The 22,051-nt window shown below is 40.4% G+C and overlaps 1 protein-coding gene and 1 pseudogene across 1 annotated transcript; both read right to left on the reverse strand.

The window, feature by feature from the left end:
* Positions 1 to 2,547: 2,547 nt before the first annotated feature.
* Positions 2,548 to 19,329, reverse strand: LOC145768151 (pleckstrin homology domain-containing family A member 8-like). Its single transcript, XM_082579621.1, has 12 exons — positions 19,211 to 19,329; positions 18,655 to 18,771; positions 17,624 to 17,779; positions 15,381 to 15,505; positions 12,730 to 12,921; positions 12,150 to 12,323; positions 11,517 to 11,683; positions 11,111 to 11,255; positions 8,869 to 9,070; positions 8,590 to 8,651; positions 6,128 to 6,207; positions 2,548 to 3,637 (listed from the first exon to the last, which is right to left on the reverse strand). The coding sequence occupies exons 1-12, from the start codon at positions 19,260 to 19,262 to the stop codon at positions 3,520 to 3,522; spliced, it is 1,590 nt and encodes a 529-aa protein (XP_082435747.1). The 5' UTR covers positions 19,263 to 19,329; the 3' UTR covers positions 2,548 to 3,519.
* On the reverse strand, positions 19,326 to 22,023 carry LOC145768152 (aspartyl aminopeptidase pseudogene; annotated as a pseudogene).
* Between the last annotated feature and the right edge of the window lie 28 nt (positions 22,024 to 22,051).

Below are 22,051 nucleotides of genomic sequence, written 5' to 3' on the forward strand. Positions count from 1 at the left end.
CGTCAACACAGTCATGTCGAACGTTGTTTTTCGTTGCTAAAAAGAATTCTAGGGGAGTGACGAACTTCTATAAAATCAGCCACATTGGAGACACTCGTGCGAGTGTTGTTTGAATAGTACTGGATTACAATCCCGATAAAGCAGTTATTGCGTGGTGCAACGATTCTATTGTAGGACGTCGCCCAGGCCCAGACTTCAACAAAGCTAAGTGATTATTTTAGCATTGTTGCAAGTTTAATTATATTTACTTGTGCTATCGTTATTTTTATTTTGGCCTCCAAGCACGCAGATTTGGCCGCCGAGAAGGAGCTCCCGGTAGGCCACGATGGCTGCCGAAAAAAAAACGAGTTTTAAGGCCTGTATTGTGTTGCAAACTTTTGTGCCGTAAATATTATTTTGAGGCAAAAATGAAAGATTATAATTAGGCTAAAAGCGAATAGCAAAAATTGTTATATTGCAAAATGTGCAGCAGCTTCCATGACTTTAAAAGGGCACCATTGCCTCCCCTGCCCCTCCATCTGCAGAAAATTTGAGGGCAGGGGGGGCATTCGCCCCCCCGCTTCCAGCGCCCCTGGTCCTATGAACCACTTTGGAGGACGCTACATTTTTTGCTCTAGGGACTTCCGCTTCCAACGGAACATGCTTAAAACCCATGAAAGTATGGAGACTGTAGGCAGGAAGATATACGTAAACTTTCAGACGAATCTTAGACACAAAACAAAAAATATATGAGATTTTGTAAAAATCGGCTCGTAGGTCCCGCCCTTCCCCTACACCTGACCCACGCTGCAGCCGACTGCAATGTCTGTTTCCGGTTGTCTACTCTACTTATGACTTAAATTTGGTACTACCCATTACTCGAAATCGATCACTGGGTAAAGGCAATTATCGTAAAGTTTCTTGCCCAGAGAAACAACAGCAAGTGCGGGTGGCTGGAGTCGAACATGCAGGCTCTCGACTGCGAGCCCAACGCGCTAACCACTCGGCCACTGCTATTCAGCCCTTCATCAATCAACCAATGGTTTACTTGCAAGAAACAGTAGGCCTACATGGTCGAAATATGCAAGTTGTAGGCTATAGCCTAGCCGACACTGCAAAAGTGGCTCAAGTCCCCATACTGACAGGGAGACAAAGAAACGACCATACGGTCGACCAGTCAATTACTACCCAAATAGCCTTTGTGAGTCAATGATAGCTCGTTTCAAGTTGACTTATTGTAGTTTAATGATTCCCTAACTTTGCACTTTGTCAAAAGTGGTACCGTAGGTAGGCTACCGGTAGTTTTATATTAGCCTACTGAGTTGGTCTTGAGATGATTTATTAAAGATTTAACACAACTATGATTCGGACATAAATCTTCTTCAATGTTATTCGTCGTCGTCAATTTTATTTAAAGTAGCATACAACGCCAATTTAAGACAATTCAATTTTTAGCTCAGCCATTGCTCTCTAGGCTAAAACCACTTCCCTACTGGTCACCTAAACTAGGGGCAGTGGAATACCAACCTACAGTGGAAACCCATACTTCTACCATCCCTAGCTTAAACAAACGCTACTTCTGCTAAAGCTAAAATTTACATTGCGTTATCACGTCATACTGAAAATGTCTTGTTGGCTACTGGCTAAACCGCTTATTATTAGCGCAACGCATTGCTTGCTGTTCTAAGTTACAGTGAGTAGCCTACTCACATTGGTGTTGACGCCAGGTAGATCGTTCCTTCCACATGCCGGTACCATAACTAACGCAAGTATTTATCGTCTTAGCTATTGTCTGCAAGACCTTTTAATTTCTTTGAAGAACGCCCATAAACTAATGATGAAAGCAAGCTCAGTAACGTTCATAATTAAGGGGGTAGCCTATGCCTAGGTCAGTGCTCTTCAACCTTTTTTGTTATGGTGCACCTATAAAAATATTGACAAACTTATGCACCTTATGTATAATTCCTGACCGAGGTGAATCGCGATACGAAAAATCATCTTGCAAAGAGACTATTAGCCCACACTACCAACATGAAACACACAAAGAGTTGATTTGTGGTACAAAATTTGAAAATTGCGAGAAGGTTGCTCATAGTTCAGGCCCTTAGAGGAATCTTTAGGCTAAACGTGTTACACGTTGTTTTTTTGCATATTTTTGCAGTTGGTCAACCCAACTTTGATTTTAGTGGGTGCCGCAACTTTTTGGGTCACGTGATCACCCCCAAATCGGGGATTTCCCCAAAAATCACGTTTCAGCTGTTTTTACGGCATTTTGTGCAATTGCATATTTGATTTTTCAGTTACTGAACTTCGGGAGATAAGGTTCTCATTATAGGCTACTAAGCCTTCGACACCAACGAGAGTAGGGTGGCCAGTTCCTTTAGCTCGGCCGCTTTTCCTTCGGAAACTACGCCCACCCAATATATCACACCGTGTGGCGGAGATGTTGCAAACTGTACAATCGTCATTGTACGTAGGTCGAAAACTTGTTTAAAGTCTTGACTTATAAACTTAAATATATTAAATGAGCAGCTAGGAATAAATATGGGAAACTAAACGAGCGACAAAAACAAACAGTAGAATGTATAGAATTGCAAAGCGTACAGAAACACGTGCCCCCACAGACGAGGTCGACAAATGAACAGAGAACCAAAGACAAATAGTTTACCAACATGGGGATAAAATATTCTACGCCGCTTAAATAAGCACTGGACGGTGTTTTCCACTCTGAGGGCAATGCGAAATGAATCAGAGAGGAAAGTTACTCTTGCTACATCATCCAACGTTCAAACAAACCACTTTTGGTGGCAAGAAAGTGCTCACCATGTGTTAGACTTTAAAGTTACAACTTTTCCCACAATCCAGAACAGGGCAGATCAATACGGCGCCTGAGGGGTAAGCCACCCCTTACCAATTCATTTCACAAGGCGTGGCAATGGATCATTCCCATTTAAAATTGTAAATAACGAGTTGGCGTCATAAGTAGTTACGAAGCAGAATCTACATAAACTGCGTGTAAGAATGAGGCTAGTGACGTAACGATGACACGCACAGCTACCTCGGGGATTTACCTGCTTCGTGACGTCACAAAGCGAGGTTTTGAAGTGCAACACAAAGTGAATAGTGTATTACCCAACCTTCAAGAAACAGCAGCAGTCAGTTGCCGTTCCATGGGTCATTCATCAATTACCATTTTCAATTCAAAGACAAAGCTATGTGATTACAAGATCATAATTTAAGTACTGGTGCAAACCGTGCTTCATAAAATTCAACGCATGTTTCGATGTCAAGAAGGCCCTTCTATACTTTCTAGACAGCACGCGCACAAATTATATGGCTGGCGCGTGTTGACCTACCTGGCCAGTGTATAAACGTGGTAGGAATAGTGGGGTGGAAACCACCGCGTATGTCTAAGTGCGCGGTGTGGTGGATGCAGTTAGAAGGTCGCCCCATGAAAGACCACTACTCTGTTGGGAGGTGGGGCCTCGCTGACTTTGCTGCGAGACGGTCGATTTGTTCCCATAGTAACGGGGGAAAAGGTCAAACGATGGCCGAAGACTCAAGTTGATGAGATTCATAGAAGTTATCGACGATGTTTAGGACAACATCCATGGCTGTGGTGTACTGATCAATGTCTTCCAGGAGGATGCCTAGAAACCTATCAACAACCGAATGAAGAGTCAAGGACGTTCACCAATAAATCGCGTCATCATTATCTCTATGACGCAGAAGCAACGCAGCTTTGGTTGATGAACAACGAAATGCAGCAGTGACATCAATATTACTACGTTACAATCTAAAGAGCTGACCAATCCATGTTGGTACACCCCTGCAATGAACCGACAAGCTGAACCCTAGGGCCTAGGTACTTGCCCAACAACCGATTTTGTGTATATTAGGGTGGGTCGAAATTTGGACTTTTTCTCCGTTTTCATTGCTACAAACTTTTTTTCTTGCGAATAGTCATAAAGCGACATTCCTGAAAGTTTGAGCTTGATCGGACATCGTCTTCATTTCTAAAAATCGCGATTTATCAAGGTACCTGAAGCAATTTTTTCGAGGCTTGAAAATGCATTGTTTTTAATAAAAAGTTGTTTTCACGAGATTTGAAAACGTCATAACTTACTTAATTCTTATTGTAAAAAGATGATCTATGCGTCAATAGATTCAATATAATTAGGAGAATCCAATTCAATGTGTACTGATTCCGAAAAATGATGACGCCATCAATGACGTCATTAAACAGTAATTTGCAAATAGCGATAAAACTGGTAATCCTACATGCTTCATCTCTAAGTTATTTGTTAATGAATTGATGTATTTTCCAAACATAAACATCATGCTGGTACTTGATGACGTAATTGATGACGTCACATACATTATTAAGATGAAACTGTTAAGATAACATCAAGAACAGGTGGCAAGATTTTTGTTCGCGTAGAACACTACAGTGTTGTTTAGAAACCTGGAAATCAGTATTTAACTGCTGTCAGTCCAATATCAGGAACAGCTGAAGATATTACAAATGCTCTCATGGACTATATCAAAAAATATAATATGGTGCATTGTTTCAAAGTAGTTGGGTGTGATTCCGTGAATGTAAACACTGGGTTTAAATCAGGTGTGATAACTGGACTGGAACAACGCCTTGGTCATCGTGTGAGTTGGTTGGTGTGAGTTGGTATGGTTGGTTGGTGTGAGTTGGTATGCATGTTGCACAGTTGCAGCCAATGAGTTACCCCTTCGACACGTCTTCGCTGCATTAGATGGACCTACCAGTGGTGACACACCATTTAAAGGGCCAATAGGAAAGCTTCTAAGTAGAGTTGAATTTGAAGAAGTCAACCCTTTATTTGTGCCTGTGAAGATGGGGCCAGAAAATCGTTTGCTACCGGAGCACATAGTAAAAGATCTATCGACTGATCAAAGGTATCTGTACGAGATTACCAATGCCATTAGGAATGGCTATGCTTCATCTAAACTGATGTACGCAAAGATTGGTCCGTTAAATCATTCGCGGTGGCTAACTTTCGCTTCACGTTGCTACAAACTATACATCAGTGATCACAAATTGCCAAGTGACATTGCAGAAAACTTGAAAATAATTGTTGCGCGTATAGTCATTCAATATGCCCCATGTTGGTTCGATATAAAATGTGAACCACTGTACAAAGACGGACCAAAGCATATCCTTAAATCATTGCAGTGCTGTTCACTTTTGCCTGATAAAATTGGAGACATTGCGTTGAAATATGTTAAAAAGAATGCTTATTTTGCACACCCGGAAAGGCAGTGTGGAACAAATCTTTAAAGAGCAATATTGTTATTTAAAATCAATCGAGTCATAACTAATCGTTAACTGCCCAATTATCTATCACAAACACGCAATATTTTCCAGAAGCCATCATACTGAAATGTAATTTAATAATGTATATGACGTCATCAATTACGTCATCAAGCACCAACATGATGTTTTGAAAGTACATCAATTCATTATCAAATAACTTAGAGATGAAGCATGTAGGATTATCAGTTTTATCGCTATTTGCAAATTACTGTTTAATGACGTCATTGATGACGTCATCATTTTTCGGAATCAGTAGCCTACACAATGAATTGGGTTCTCCTAATTGTATTGAATCTGTTAACACATAGATCATCTTTTTACAATAAGTAAGTTATGACGTTTTCAAATCTCGTGAAAACAACTTCCTATTAAAAACAATGCATTTTCAAGCCTCGAAAAAATCGCTTCAGGTACTTTTATAAATCGCGATTTTTAGAAATGAAGACGATGTCCGATCAAGCTCAAACTTTCAGGGATGTCGTTTTATGACTATTCGCGAGAAAAAAAGTTTGTAGCAATGAAAACGGAGAAAAAGTCCAAATTTCGACCCACCCTAGTGTATACCCAATGTCTAGGGACGTTAGATAGACGTGAGACGACCACGATACAAACACGCTGGTACCCGTAGCCCACTCACCAAATATTTTTACGTTGATTCAACATCTACAGACCAAGAATAATCAATTTGCGGGTTGGAAGGATATTCACTAGAATCGGTAACTTATGAAAATAATTGCATCCCACCACAAATGGCTCAGTGGGGATGGTTATTTGACGTTAATTTCCATCTAATCCACGTACCTTCTATCCTGAGCGTGGTCACGGTTAGTTGCCAATGCTTTGATGAAGTCGTTCGGATACGGAGCAGCCTTCACTGCAAGCTGGGAGGAAACAATAAGTCATTGCCTCGTGACGCAGGGTTGGAAAAAATCATGATTTTTTTAAAAAATCAAAAAAATCGGATTTTTTTGATTTAATTCAGACTTTTTTGATTATTTTTTTATATAAAAAAGCGTCGAGTCTACTTGGGGGAAGAGATCATTTTAGTAAGATAGCAGAATTATTTTTAACCCCTTGATTGATTGAAAGGCTTTGCTTTGCAAGTGTTTAATCATTTTTATTATCACATTGTAGGCTAACCTGTCTAGTGTCTATTGCACGGTACTACGACAGTTTATCGAACGACAGTTTATCGAAACGACAGTTAATCGAACAACAGTTTATCGAACGACAATTTACCGAACGACAGTTAATCGAAAACCTAACCCCTAAGCACTAACCAGTAACCTCTAATCATTATCCCCCAGCCCCTAAGTATTCTATTGCATATGTGCTTCGTCGTTCGATAAACTGTCGTTTCGATAAACAGTCGTTTGATGAACTGTCGTTGCGATAAACAGTCGTTTCGATGAACTGTCGTTTCGATGAATTGTCGTTCGATGAACTGTCTTTCGATAAACTGTCGTTCTATGAACTGTCGTTCGATAAATTGTCTTTTGATAAATTGTCGCGTCACGCTATTGCACATATTTTTAAGTAGGTGTGATATGTTGCTTTATACTAAATCATAATGTGCATATCGAGATTGAGGTACGTCTCAGACTGTCATCTCACTACACTAAAATCTTTCCTTACGTTTGAGCACACATTACTTTGCTTTTTTGCTCAACTGATGCATAGCCTACAACAAGACTTTTTGCAAAGAAAGTTTAACTGTGTAATATAATTATGTTACCGACGTACCATACCAAAACAATAAAAGTTCAGATGACACAAAATTGCAGTTTATTTTGCATTGAGATGTTTGTACATAAATACAAGCTCGCCAGCTTTTGCAGTGCCCAATCGATTTCGAACGTCTGATTGAAGCAGACCAAAAGTGGAAAAAACTTGCTCAAAAACTATGTTTAGTGAACAACACTGTTTGTGAACTGCCAAGTAAACTAAGTTGCCTTTCAAAACATGCATAGCCTATAGCAGGGGTGTGCAACGTACGGCCCGCGGGCCAAATGCGGCCCGCGAAGAAAAATTGTGCGGCCCGCGAAGATGTGCCAATTTTGAATTGTGTCTTTGGAAAGTTCACATACAGACAGGAAATCTTTTCCACTTTCCAACTTTGAGAGACTATGGAATCCATCCTGAGAAGAAAACTGAATTTGCAGACCAACTTGAAAATTTGTATGAATTTTGGCTCCTTTCAAGAACTTCAAATCTCATGAACATTTGTTTGGTATTCTCTTCGCCATTCAACACAGACGTTGACAAAGCACAAGCTGATATCCAACTTGAACTGATTGATCTTCAAGAGAAAACGGATTTGAAAGCAAAGTATTTAGCAATGAATCGTGGCGATTTTTACCGAAAACATCTAAACCAAGATGACTTTCCACATTTGAAAAAATTCATGGCTTCAAAAATGGCTCTTTTTGGCTCAACGTATTTGTGCGAACAATTTTTTTCTAAAAATGAAATGGGCATCATGAAATCTCCTTATCGAGCGGTTCTGACAGACGAACACTTTGAAAACGAACTTCGAATATTGAGACCACTTTCATTAAAGTAAATTTGGAAAAAGTCGTCGGGAAAAGAAGCCAGCTGCAAATTTCTCACTGAATTCGTTTAGGCCTAAAGTCGATGTGACAATAAATTTGAATAGCAGTTTTCTTCAGAAATTTATGAGTCTTAACTTATTATTTCTGCAAGGAGATAACCTCTAATAATGCCATAAGAATAACATAAATAACAAAAAAACTACTTTTTTGTGCTTGCTAAAAAGCATATGTTAAATAAACGTGCGGCCGCGGTTTCACCCAGTTATTTATATCTGGCCCTCCTGTAATAAAGGTTGCACACCCCTGGCCTATAGCCTTAAGTATTTAAATATAACTTTTGTATTACAGAGAAGCAGTGAAACGTTTGTTGATGTATTTATTTTTATTTTAGCAAATAAAAAATCATTTGGTTTTTTTAATTGATTTTTTTGATTTTTATTGTTTGATTTAAATCAGCCAACCCTGTCGTGACGTCACAAATTATTGACATTAAGTGACGTCAAGTGACATTAACTGACGTCACAAAGACCACGTTAATACACTGGAGCTTCATTTCGTCACGTTGTTTCAAACATGTCGTCGCCATGGTAACTCACACACGGAACCAATTTGCGTTAACGTCAAATGACGTGATTAAAGCTGGCACGTAAAACGATGAAGACAGAAGTGGCCAATTACAATTGTGAGGTAAAAATACATGAAGGCACTCACCGCAAATATTCCCTTCACAACCCACCCGTGGTACGGTTTCAATGTGACGGAGTAGGCCTGGTCTGGAATCGACAAACATTACGTTGTGTCAACGTCAAAAGTACCAACCCAGTCAGCAAACTAGCCCCTTTTACATTTATAGAAAAAGTGATTCAGTTTGCCGAGATAGTTGTGACGGCGCGTTCTAAGCAAAACTTTACACGTTTAATTTCACTTTGTTATTAATTTAAATATGGATGCAAAGTAGGCTATTACACATGTCAAAGACAAACAACTCACTCAATGCCAGGGTTAGATTACGTTCACCATCCTTGAAGATGACAAGAAACTTCTGCATGAAACGTAAGCCGCGTTTCAGCCACATCAGGGCGTCGGTGGCCGAGTTTCGGACCTTGGTGGTCGAGGTTTTCAATTCTTGTTCGAGAATCTTCTGCAAAGTCTGGAACTTTGCAGCATTCGAGGCATGCTTCGTCTTTAGTTTCTGGGAGGGAAATGTTTCGATAAACGTGTTTTCCAAAATGAGGTCAGGTAAATTACAGGCCGCACAGAGGGATGCATTAGATGCATGATTATATGTTTGATATACTACTTTTGTGTAATGCCCAGAATGAGAAGCTATACTGTAGAGATGTACGGATATATCGGTATCGGCATCGGTATCAGTGATATCGGCCATTTTTTGAGTATCGGTATCGGCAAAATTTGGCCGATACTGTGGCCGATACTAAACATGTAAAAAAAGGCGTTTACTGCAGATTTTCTGAAGAAGAAAAGATATAGATTTTTTAAAGCAATAACTAACGTCACATTGATTTAGAAAAATAACAACCTATTCAAATTTTTGATACCTCACACTCCCATGACTTCATGCGCACACCTTTTGGCATTGTTTGCTTACAGTGATTCTTTCACTCAAACAAATCGCTTTGTTTTAGCAGTTTTGCGTTGTTCAATTCTTAAGTTGTGAAGGAGACTCAATTTCTCCAATATTTATCATTTGTGTTTCTTTTTTACTCTCGGCGGAGGATAAAACCAGGCCAAAACTACCCAGATAGCAAAAATGTATTATTTTGCATCGTTTTTACGTTGCTAAACGTTTGAGAAACCCATGTAACTTGGTTGTTTTTAGTAAGCTGGTTCTATCAGTTTGTGATTTAATTTTCACCTTTCGTTGTAATAAACTCACCAAGCTTAAACAATGTCATGGCAGAGTAAGTAGGCTCAAAATGAAAGCAATGGGACTACGAATCCTCACTAAACTAATCAAAATGGTCTTGTTGCCCCTAACATGACATTTCATTGTGAAGAAAGGAGCGTTCTTCCCGGCTATCAGCACAAGGCTGAGCACTCACTAGTACAGCGAGCTGTTGCGATTCGCTAACTATAACGGTGTAGCTTCCACGCTAGCCATTTAGACCATCCAATCAACTATATGTTTCTCGACAGCCGTTTCGTAGCAAGAATTGACATCGACAAGAATTGAAATGGCTAGTGTGGAAGCTACATCGTTGTGGTTAGCGAATCGCAACTGCTCGTTGTACTAGTGAGTGCTCAACCTTGTGCTGATAGCCGGGAAGAACGCTCCTTTTTTCACAATAAGGTTGTCATCTTAGGCGCAGCAAGACCAGTTTGATTAGTTTAGTGGGGATTCGTAGTCACATTGCTTTCATTTTGGGCCTACTTATTCTGCCATGACATTGTTTAAGCTTGGTGAGTTTATTACAACGAAAGGTGGAAATTAAATCACAAACTGATAGAACCAGCTTACTAAAAACAACCAAGTTACATGGGTTTTTTAAACGTTTAGCAACGTAAAAACGATGCAAAATAATACATTTTTGCTATCTGGGTAGTTTTGGCCTGGCAAAAGCTTTTCAAGTTCAACCAAACGACAAGCGCCCTTAGGTTGCACATTACTTGTCGAATAGTTTTTGTACGACTACACAAATCACTTGGTTTACATTTTACATCTTATTATCAATTATGATAGCCTATTTGGAGAGTTTGCCCAAACACTTTATTAATTTTTCAGAAACCCAAATTATGATGTAATGTTTCTTCCCTTATACCCCAGTCCACAATTACGGTGGACTTTCATTACTAAAACCTTGATATAATTCCTTGTAAATACCAAAATTGCTTCTATTTGTAACACCAAAGTATCGGCCAAAATATCGGTATCAGTATCGGTATCGGCCTAAAAAATTGATATCGGTATCGGGATCGGTATCGGCCAAAATATTGGTATCGGTACATCTCTACTATACTGATACAAACTTGGTTGATTGGAATACTGACCAAACCAAACGCTTAACCAGAGTTTTAAGAAAGAGAGGTACCACCTACAACATTTGTTTGATGCGAAAATGCCACATGCTGATGTCTACAGATGCCAACCTTTAGTTCACTTAGTGTCTGTAAACATCAACATGTGGCATTGTCGCATCCAAAAACGTAACAAACATCAACTGTAGGTAATTGAACGCAATAAGCATCTTTATGACGTAGAGCAACGTCATACCGATATGTTGCCCATGAAGTCCATTCTGACGGGGGCGAAGGCGGTCGACCCGATGGTCTCCAGGAAGGGAACAATCCCCTCACAGGCGGCCAGGAAGGAGGTGGTGGGGATACCTCCGTCTTCCTGGAGGACAATATCCGAGAAACTGTTGAGAACAACATTCAATGATGTGCTGAGGAAACGTTGGAATGAATGCAAAAGGCTCATTACACACTTGAAGAACTTAAGTAATCGATGACCAACCTAGAGTCGAGTCCAGGGGAACCCGGAGCTATCTAGATATGGATCGCATTTCGTTATTCGTAAGCCTTAGCGGGCCGTATGTTTACAATAATATTTATCTATCATGAAAAGAAACGGAATTCTGAATCTGCACAGTAGTAGATTATGAACCGGAGATATGAACCTGTGCAGCATCCCGCTGAAGAACGTCAGCATAGTCTCCTCATCATCACCAGGAGCGTGGAACGACCCCACAACGGATACTCTTCCATCTAGCACCTCTGCGCGTGGGAGCTCCACCCTTCCCACGGAGTTGACATGAGATGCAGTGGAGGAAGAACCGGTCCCTACCTATGGATTTGGTTTTCCGTAAAATTAGTAATTTTATGGAAAACTTGATTATTATTGTCTCAACCTTGTTTGTTCCAAAAGCGAATCTCTTTCACGTTGGACGCGGTAGGTTAATTAAAGCACCGGTAGCAACATACGATGCACCAGCACGCCAACGAAGGGGAAAGTGGCCAATTACAAAAGTAGTAAAGTAAATGAACGCAGTGTCGATGTACGGTACTCTACAACAAAGCAATGAGGGTCCACTGTCCAGTGTAACCCTTCATCGTCAAATGCAGGTAAGCTTTAAGATCATAAATGCCATCATTTTCAATTGTTTATGTTGGCTTAATGGGTTGGAATAACCATCAAATAACCGGATAAACACGTTATACGAATAATGTTTAGAGTAGGACTATCCGGTTAACCATAAACAACCCAACATTAGACAGAATCATGCGTCGTTCTCAATATGACATCATCTCACCTTGCTCCCACTGAAGTAACTTCCTGAACTTGTGGTCTGCAGTGATGTTGCGGAGGGGGACGTCCCCAACTCGTTTAGGGGAGGATGGGTGGGGTTACTTGAGGTCATTCTCAAATCTGAACCTCCTGAATATACTGGAGTGGTTGGAGAACTTTGCCCGGTGCTTTTGTTGCGCTGTAAAGTGGGAGATATACTCAAGGAAGTTTACGTTTGAAGCGAGTAAAAACAACTTGCAACAATATAACAAATAAATATTGCTAGACACAGAGGAAGCAGAAAACTTCATAGGTATGACGTTATTACGACGTTGTGCTGCAAAGAAAATGAGGCAGGCATGTGGGGGTGGAACTGTTGGAGATGGGATAGTCACCTTGATCGTTTTAACCATCGATCCATCAAGGTGACGAAATCGGACAGAGATTGGAAAGACTTTTGTTGTTGAAATGCCGCACTTGTCCATTATATCATGTACTTGGACATTATTTTAAATTCAAGGATTGGATTTTTAAACAAATTTCCTAAAAATATTTAACTAAATACTGTAGATACATGGAAGTAACTTAATTTTTATAAACCTCACCTTCTTATGCTTCGTTTTGGAAAGGCTGATTTGTGGCAATGCGTACTGGCCGTCACGTGGTGGGGGGCGTTGTATCTGGTTGTGGGGGGTAGGCACCCCCAAAGTGGTTTCAGAAACAGTGATGCATCTCCCTAAGGCGGCGAGAAAAGTGTCGCAGGTCGTGGACAGGAGGACAGAAGAGTCGGACAGGACCTGGGAAAGTAACGGCGAGTTCATCGATGGAGGCAGCAAACTACCTTTTAACTGGTGACTTAATAAAGTGTCTCTAAATAATCCGAGATAGCTGACTAAAAAATAATCGCAATAGTTATAGTAAGCTACTGAGCACACAACATGACAACAATATCTGGTGGATTTTCTACAAAAACAAAAGCTACGCTACTACTCAAACAACACAGTAACTCTAATTTGACAGTTGATCGATAGACCAGCTTAAAAACAATTTCTTTAACCAAGCTATTTGTCAACGGGATTCAATTTGCAGAGCAAGAATGTAAAGCATGAAAAGTTCTCGTTGTGGTAATATTACGTCCCTTTGAAATACAAAACAAAAATCAAGCGTAAAGTTTGCCATGGTCAAGCTATCTGGGCTGCTACCAGAGAACTAGTGAGTAGTGACACCAGTCGTCGCTCATGTCTGCTGCAGTTAAATATATTCTGTGTCAAAGCGTCCAACATACAAGAATCGATGTTAAAATTGGCTAATAAAATGTTGCACTGAATGATTTCGAACAGGTCGGAAACTGCTTCAGGCAATCCAACAAACTACTTAACGCTTGACAAAGTTAGGTAGGAACTATGATGTGGTTTGTGCAGCGTCTAACTAATAATTCAATAAAAGATACTTAAATCATAATGCAGTTAGTTTTAGCTACATGTCATACTTTCACTTATTAGCACAAATTCTAAATGTAACTCTTGCTCAGGGCAACTGTCACAACACAAACCATCTACCACCAAAAACCATATATCAAACTATCAAGCATCATATCAAACCACCAAGGACCATATCACACCATCAAGCACTATATTAAACCATCAAGCACCATATCACACCATTAAGTATCATAATAAACTATCAACCACCATACCATATACTAAACCAATAAACCATGAAGAACCATATCAAACTATGAAGCGCCATACCAAACTATCAAGCACCATCTCACACCATCAAGCACCACATCAAACCACCAAGTAACAGGCATAGCAAACCATCAAGCAACATATCAAACCGTCAACCTCCATATCAAGCCATCAGGCACCATATCACACTATTAAACATCATATCAACCATCAAGCGCCATATCACACCATCAAGCACCATACCAAACCTCAATCACCATATCAAACCATCAAGCATCATTTTATCAAACCTAAATCGACAAGACCTGTTCCTATGTAGCTGATAAGCAGTGTGCAACCAACTAAGCATACACCAAACTTTTAGTCGAAGCCTTAAAGCAGTCGCCGCCATGGTCGCTAAGTAGTGCTTGAATGACCGCCGGTGCTACTTCCTCAGTCGGCCAAGTTTGACCGCCGGTTTCTTCTAGCCAATTATTTAATTTCGCAATAGAATGATCGTGGATTAACTGTCGAAAATATGTAGTATCAAAGAGTGACGCAGAATTAGGTCACCACGCCATAATCACCACTGTTGTATTGTGAGGGAACATTTGCTATTGTACATTTTATGGAATATATCCAGCTGCGATCACCAGCGCTGTAAGTCTTGTTTGTAATTCCCGACATTAATTTTCCCGACATTAAATTTACATCGGCTGGCAGTATTGTCGTTTTTATGTCGATTAGATGTTGTCGAACATTGAATCGTTATCAAAAAGGAGAACTAGGTTAGTTGGTAACATCCGAGGGGAAAACACGTGTCTTCAATCATAGTTGAGAAATGTTCCCGCTGTGGGTTAGTGACTTCACACCTCAATGGTGACATCATAACGGTATAATATTCAACGTCGCCTTTCTTCTTTTACGTCACATCCAGTACTAAACAAAGCCAATGTAGTTGACCCAGCAAAATGGGCGAATAATCCAGAAAGTTTCATTTCGAACCATTTTAATGACAATCTCTTGAAGCGAAAGTGTAACCCAGATTTAATATTGATCGAGTGGGTCAAACTGAAGCGTTTTGTTGCACGCCTGCAAGTTGCCCAAACTGCAAATACCATTTGGTCGATCATATTTTGCAAAAATTATGCTTCTTTTAGTAATGTCCTTCACATTATTGAAATACTTATAATTACCTTGCTGTCATCGTCTGCACATGTCGAACGTTGTTTTTCGGTACTAAAAAGAATTCTAGGGGTCTGGTGCACTTCTTTTATAATCAGGCACATTGGAGGCATTCGTGCGAATGTCGTTAGATGGTCCCGCAATACCGGATTACAATCCCCATAAAGCAGTTATTGCGTGGTACAACGATTCTGTTGCAGGACGTCGCCCAGACTTCAACAACGCTAAGTGATCATTTTAGCATTGTTGCAAGTTTAATGCTATTTACTTGTGCTATCGTTATTGTATTTTGGCCTCCAAGCACGCACATTTGGCCGCCGAGAAGGAGCTCCCGGTAGACCACGATTGCTACCGAAAAAAAAAAACGAGTTTTAAGGCAAAGTCTCCACTCAGTCACTGACCGTTGCATCCGGGGTGGTCTTCAACGACTCCTCCTTCACTTTGACGGCTTGCTGCACAAGGAGGTCACAGAACAATCTCACCTCATTCATGGTGGAGCGGAGTTCGTCGTATGCTCCTGGAGAGCCTGCAATGGAAGAAAGTCATTTATGCTTAATCACAAAATATTTAAAGTTGCAATTGTGAGATAGACAATAAAGTGATTCTGGGGACTATGCGAATGATCTGGCAATTCTCCAATCCATAAAGTCGTGGGAAAACCTAGAAGCCAGGACACAAAAACCCTCTCAGCTTATCTCCAGAAATGGCGACTGAAACTCAGCAAAACCAAAACTGTGGCAACAGCTTTCCACCTACACATTTGGGAAGCTGATCGTGAGCTGAATATCTATAACAAAGAAAACCTCTGTCCTTTTGCTCTAAACCAAAATAGCTTGGGGTGACATTAAACAGATCGCTCACGTACCGCCACCATTTGATGTCACTGCACAAGAAACTGTCATTCCGCACTGCGCTACTCAAGCGCCTGTCCGCCCTCGCAGGCTCCAGCTGAGGGCGAGGGCTGACACTTTGCGTATAGCAGCCTTAGCCCTTGTCTTCTCTTCAGCCGAGTTCTGCGCAGTGCGCACCTGTTTGGTGCCGCAGTGCTCACTGCCATGACATCGACACTGCCATAAACAGCACCCTGCGCACAGTGACCGAATGCCTGCGTCCCACACCATTGGACAATCTCCCCATTCTCGCTGGCATCCAACCCGCTGAGCTTCGCCGCAAAGAAATCACTCTGTCCTTCGGTCGACGGGCACTGGAGCCTAACCACCTTCTCTGCTCTCCCAAACAAGCGCCCTGGTCGACAGAAATCAAGACACCCATTCATGCCAGCCGCTCAATTTCTGCTTAACGAAGCTGACGAACAAAATATCTCAGGAATTCTGAATGGAAGTCAAGCACCACCAGACTCCACTCACTCATCCCCGATGCCGACACCCGTCGTACCGGCCTGACGCTGCCAAGACAGCGGAATGGCCCGTTTCAGTGAGTCCGATTCGGTGAGTCCGATTCGGTGAGTCCGATCCCTTAACGGGGGATTTTTTCAATTTTTTTTTTTAAATTATCGGGTACCGTAGCCTAATTATCATTGCCGTTTTAGGGTTAGGGGGTTGGGGTTAGGAACTCACCAAATCGGACTCCCCGAATAGTAGCAGACCCCAAGACAGGCGTGGGTGCGCCTCAACCTACGGGTGTCGGGTTTTTCCGTTCAACCATGCACTAACGGGAAATGACCTGTTTCTCCTCTGGTGAATGTGGTGCTGTAAAACAGACCGGAGATCGCATCATCAACGACCGCAACATCTTCAGCCTGCCTAATGGAGTGAAAAGTCTGCGTGTCTCTAGCAGCCTTCCAGTGTAGTCGGGGAACATCGTGAATCTCGGGTGGTAAAATGATAAACACTCCGCCCCAGATGCTTCGACGACGACGAAGAGATTCTGAAGTCTCTAAACCTCCGTTCTGGCTTCTTTGGATTGCAGATCATAAACTTTACTAGCATCCATCCACAACAATAGGACGCAACCAAACTAATGAAAATCCAATAAACAAAATTAAGTCAGGTTTGGTAACCGGTAAATTATTTAAAGTTATTTAAATCACATGCACATTATTCAAATGTATTTTAAATAAACTTTATTGGTTGCCAAACCTGATTGTTTTTATTTACTAAGATAAATGCAACATAAGCTAGTATCAGACTGAAATGCATTGTCAATGAGCTACGTTGCGTTGGAATAACTGTGAAGTTGATAAAGCAACTACCGCTTACACAAACCTTCTCCCTGCCACATCAGTGTTGATCGAACTATACGATTCCGCAATGGTACAAGTGAGCACTAGTTGCGTTCCACACAGAGCAAGTTTGTACAACGAGGTAAAGACACCACACGGTGAGTTTGTTGATCATTATACTGATCTTTAATAACTCAACCATTCAAAAGCATACAAGTCAAATAAAACATTTATAAAATGACAAAGGCTCGAATAGCTAATCCTTAAATTAACAAGTGGTGTCAGAATAGTTGGTCCAGCGCACACAACAACCATAAACATAATATCTGCTCTGAGAGTCCGTTCTGTGTAAAGTTGGAAAAGCAAACTTCCAAACTAGTAAACTTCAATAAATAAATTAAAACCAATGCCCTGTATGTTGCAAATGTTCAGCCTTAACTGACAAGATCAGTCATCACAAACCTTGGCCTTGCTGCATGTCTTCCTTCCCCGCGTTTGCCTTTGACGTTCCAAGAGCAATCAGCCAGGCTTGTCTCTCGGCTGGATTACTGGCTTTCAGGTACCAGCGCTGTTCGTTTGGAACAACGACATCCAGTCTAGTGTTGTCGGTGGGGTAAGCTGTAAGATAATTCAAGAGCGTTGAAATACAAGGATGTGAAATGTGATCGAGCTTAAAACTATCAATCCTAGCGACTGAACCAAGGAGATGGGTTCAGCTCTTCAGATGAGGAACATGCATAAAATCTCAAACAAAGTTTACCTTCAAATAGGTGAAATTAAATGGTTTAGTGACACTTGGAAAGTTAGCAATGCCCAAGGGAATTAACATCTATAGAAATGAACCCAGTTCAAAGTTACCTTACAGCACTCATAGCAGTCGCGTATTGACGTGGGTGCCTTTCAGAACCAGTCAAGCAAAATATAGACTTAGTTTACCATTGAAAATAATGATATTGCGCAATGAACGTTTCAAGTATTCACTTTAAATTGCCACCTATGCTGCTATTCAGGTGAACTCGGAATAGTGACGTGTCACGTGTCATCAAACACCATTACGTAAACGTGCAATGCCTGCTGTGGATTTCTAAGTCATAACCGAGGGAAGCGTGGCTATCGGCCGCCGTGGAAAATGGAAAGTAAAAGCACCCCACCAACAAGACAGGTTCTGAAGCTGAATGGGAATTCAAAACTTGCCGTGTTTGATTTTGTAGGGTGTTTGTATGGTCATGTCTCATCCCATGGATATAACTATAACAGTCTAATTGTGAAGGGTGAATAAGATGTTTAACAATGATGAAACACGTTGGCACACGGCACAAACGCTTCACATTATTTTTGTATTCGCCCTTTAGCACATTCTGTTGGCGCTTGTTGCACTAGTGTAAACGTCCACATCCCTGGTCCACCTCAACAAAGTTTTATCGATGGTGCCAAGCAGGCTACCAGCATAGAAACAAGACGATTGCTTTTCAACAGATTCATCGTCTACTTACCAACAATATCACTGGCTGATATTTTAATGGAAGCCCGGCATCCCTTGCTGACCTCATCGGAACTATTGTAATAGGACAAGATGCCATTGTGCAGTACAACCCAGCGAGCCTGCCAACCTAAACACATGTGGCATGAATAGGTATGGTGCATTGTGATTTGTGAAGGGTGATGGAGTAAGAAAAAAGCATAGATGAAGCAACTTATCATGTAAATAATGCTTGTTAATCCCTACTACTTTGTTTAATTTATGCGATAACAATAAATATCATACTATCGACATTCGATTCTACAAAAAGTGTTCAATGCCAAGCAAAAAATTCAGAGCAATCTATACATACCAAATATATAGTTACTAATCACCTGAAAAACCTTGACCGCCTGTTTCACCCTTGTTGGAATCTTTAGAAGGTTCTTATTCAAATAGAATATATTGTTCAAATTACATGTTGATTATAATATTTTGTTGGTGATAAGTTATAAGATGAACATGGCCAAAATAAAGCCACGACAGAAAATAATTACAAAATAAACTTGCCGCAACAAAATGGCACTCACCTCCCCAGTAGTTGGTCCATTTGAAGAGAGTTCCTTCAATATCACTATTCATCACATTCTTAAGATTCAACCTACCCTGCTACACCGTTATACAACACATAAACCCATCTGCATGTTCTGAAATGAGATATCACAACTCCATGAGAACGTCATCAGTGACAGAACTCACTGCTAAAAAAAATAGCCAAGATCCAGCAAGAAAATAATAATTTAAAAAATACGATTGCATTGTTTATTGCATTGCAGCCAAGCCTATGTATTTTAATGCATGAAGAGATAGCAAAAAATGAAATTTTTAGTTCCAATTTAGATCAAGTGCAGGGAAACAAATCAAGAAAAAACTTAACCACTAGAAGCAAACCTTGAATAACAAAAACGAGACATCAATCATCATAGAATTTCTATACATCAGAAACTTCTAAGGTTTAGCAAAAAACATTAAAAATATTACTCCTCATTCCGTTTATCACCAGTTATTTCTTTAAATATCAAACGGTGTGGTTAAGGTATGTTGAGGCTACATCTTTTTATGTGATGTTAAAAGCTATGCAAGATTGTTATCTCAGTGAAGACAATCAAAACACAAAATCTAATCAAAACGAAAGCAAAAAACATAAACTGTCTTTGCAAATATATATATATATATAAGTTAATTTCCATAATTAAAACAGTATATATATACCGTACATATGTATTTAACAGACCATTACTCATCATCTGGTTCAGTAGGGTCAATTATCCTTCGGGTCAAAACATTTGAATGAAAACGACAAAGCATTTGCATTGACATTGAGTAGGCAACAAACAACTAATCCAAACAACAACAAAATATGAAATTACATGACATATTCTGAGAGGAACAAAGATAAAACAGAGAAGAACTTGTGGAGATGATATGAGTTAATTGGGTTGAAACGTCGAGATCGAATATGATATTGGAGGTCAAATGAGCAAAACAAACGAGACTTGTGAAATAAACAATTGTCAGGAAACTTTCAAATCAGAGATGGCACACAATGATAAAAAATCAGAATAACTGAACATAACAGAAATTTGCCCAGGGCAACTTTTGTACTTTATTACAGCAATTCACTACTATATTACAAATAATTCAGTTGAGATTTCTGCAAGATTTATTAGCAGGAAAGCATGTCCAAGCAGTTGATTGCTATAATTATGATGGAGTATCAATGAATGCAAATATACGCAAAATGAACTTGAACACTACCGCAAAGCAATCAACACAATTCAATTAATTATTATGAACTAATAATCAAGAAAAAATATGGCATTCAACTAAAAAAATTATTCAACAGTCATTGCTTCATCCAGAGATGCAAACTTATCGAAGAATGTTTTATAAAGCCTTGTACATTGTAATGGTGTATGAACTCCACATACCTCTCTGCATGAGTGCATACTCAACTGTGCACCACCTACATCCGCAGTCCTCATCCCGAGTCGGGTGGACAAGATGGGACCTATTGTGGACCCACATCCAGCATCGTTTCTAACCATCACATCCTGCATTGGGACACCAGCGTGGCGAGCAACTTGACGAAGAAGTGTAGCAGTGATGGCAGTGGTGGCATATCGCTGGTTATTGTTCACCTTGATCACGGGACCACCATGCAAGGATGGACGGAGGTTTTCCTCGTGCTTGTCTGGGTAGTTGGGATGGATAGCATGTGCCATGTCTGCACTCAGCATCATAGACTTTGGAATGCTCTCTTCAAATGCAGTTTGATTGTGACCATTAGAGCATATCCTCCTCATCACGTATTCTGTGATGGAAGATCCTGCTCCTTGAGCACTTGCTGATCCAACTTCTTCATTATCAAACAATGCAACCATCCGGACATTAGGATCAGTATCTAATGATGAATCACAAGATTGAATAAGTCCTTGCAGTCCAGAGTAGCAGCTCATGAGATTGTCAAGCCTAGGAGCAAAGATGAACTCCTCCAGTGCTCCTCCTATTGCGCTAGGTTGGTGGTCAGCAAGAAACAAATCAAAATCAACAATTCTTTCCACTGCAACGCTTGCTTCTTTTCCAAGAGCTTGCATAAGGGCACTTGGATGCTTGCTTGAACATGATGCAGGATTTTTATCACCAGTTTGGTCAACCTCTTTGTTAAGTTGCTGTTCAACCTGAGTGGCTATAATAGGAACAAGATGAAGTTCCTTATTGATTGAAAAATTGTCATTCATCAATCTTTGCAAATGAATGGCAAGATGAGGAACTCGCATGATTGGTCGATTGATGTGGACAAGCACCGATTGAATTTTATCAGCATCTTCTACATCCGCAATCAAAAGTCGGCCAGCTACTTTCAAATCGCGATCAAACCAAGTGCCCCAGTTACCCCCTCCATAACATTCTGTGCCAACCTGGATGAATCCTTGTTTTTCTCTTGCACTCTTCACTTTTACACGGAGACAGGGGCTGTCTGTGTGGGCTCCAATAATCGAAAAACCATTTCCAGCTTGAAACTTTCCCCCAACAGCAAACGCAATGATAGTTGATTGATTTCTGGTAAAAAAATATTTGTTCTTCTGCTGAATAGACCAGGAGTCACGCTCACGTATTTCCACAAAGCCGGCATTTAAAAGCAGCTTACGACACTCATTCACAGCATGATAAGGTGATGGAGAAGCATCAACAAACTTCAAGAAGTCATGAGCAACAGGTAATGATGACATTTTTAACATTGCAGACAATCTTTAACATACAGTGTTGTCTAATTCAAAGCAGTGATGCATCTAAAAACCTGTACCGGTACACAAAACTTTATCAATAGGCTATTTTATCATCCGGCTATTGAGCATAAGTTGAAAGTA

The sequence above is a fragment of the Aplidium turbinatum genome, chromosome 4, assembly GCF_918807975.1.
Source record: "Aplidium turbinatum chromosome 4, kaAplTurb1.1, whole genome shotgun sequence".
NCBI lineage: Eukaryota > Metazoa > Chordata > Ascidiacea > Aplousobranchia > Polyclinidae > Aplidium > Aplidium turbinatum.

Excerpts from the sequence above, each read along its gene's own strand:
- LOC145768151 (XM_082579621.1), bottom strand. The coding sequence starts at position 19,262 with ATGAATAGTGATATTGAAGGAACTCTCTTCAAATGGACCAACTACTGG. Across the intron at positions 12,324-12,729 it reads CCAAAACGAAGCATAAGAAG|CGCAACAAAAGCACCGGGCA; the intron begins GTGAGGTTTATA and ends CCCACTTTACAG. Across the intron at positions 11,256-11,516 it reads TTCAGCGGGATGCTGCACAG|TTTCTCGGATATTGTCCTCC; the intron begins GTTCATATCTCC and ends TGTTCTCAACAG.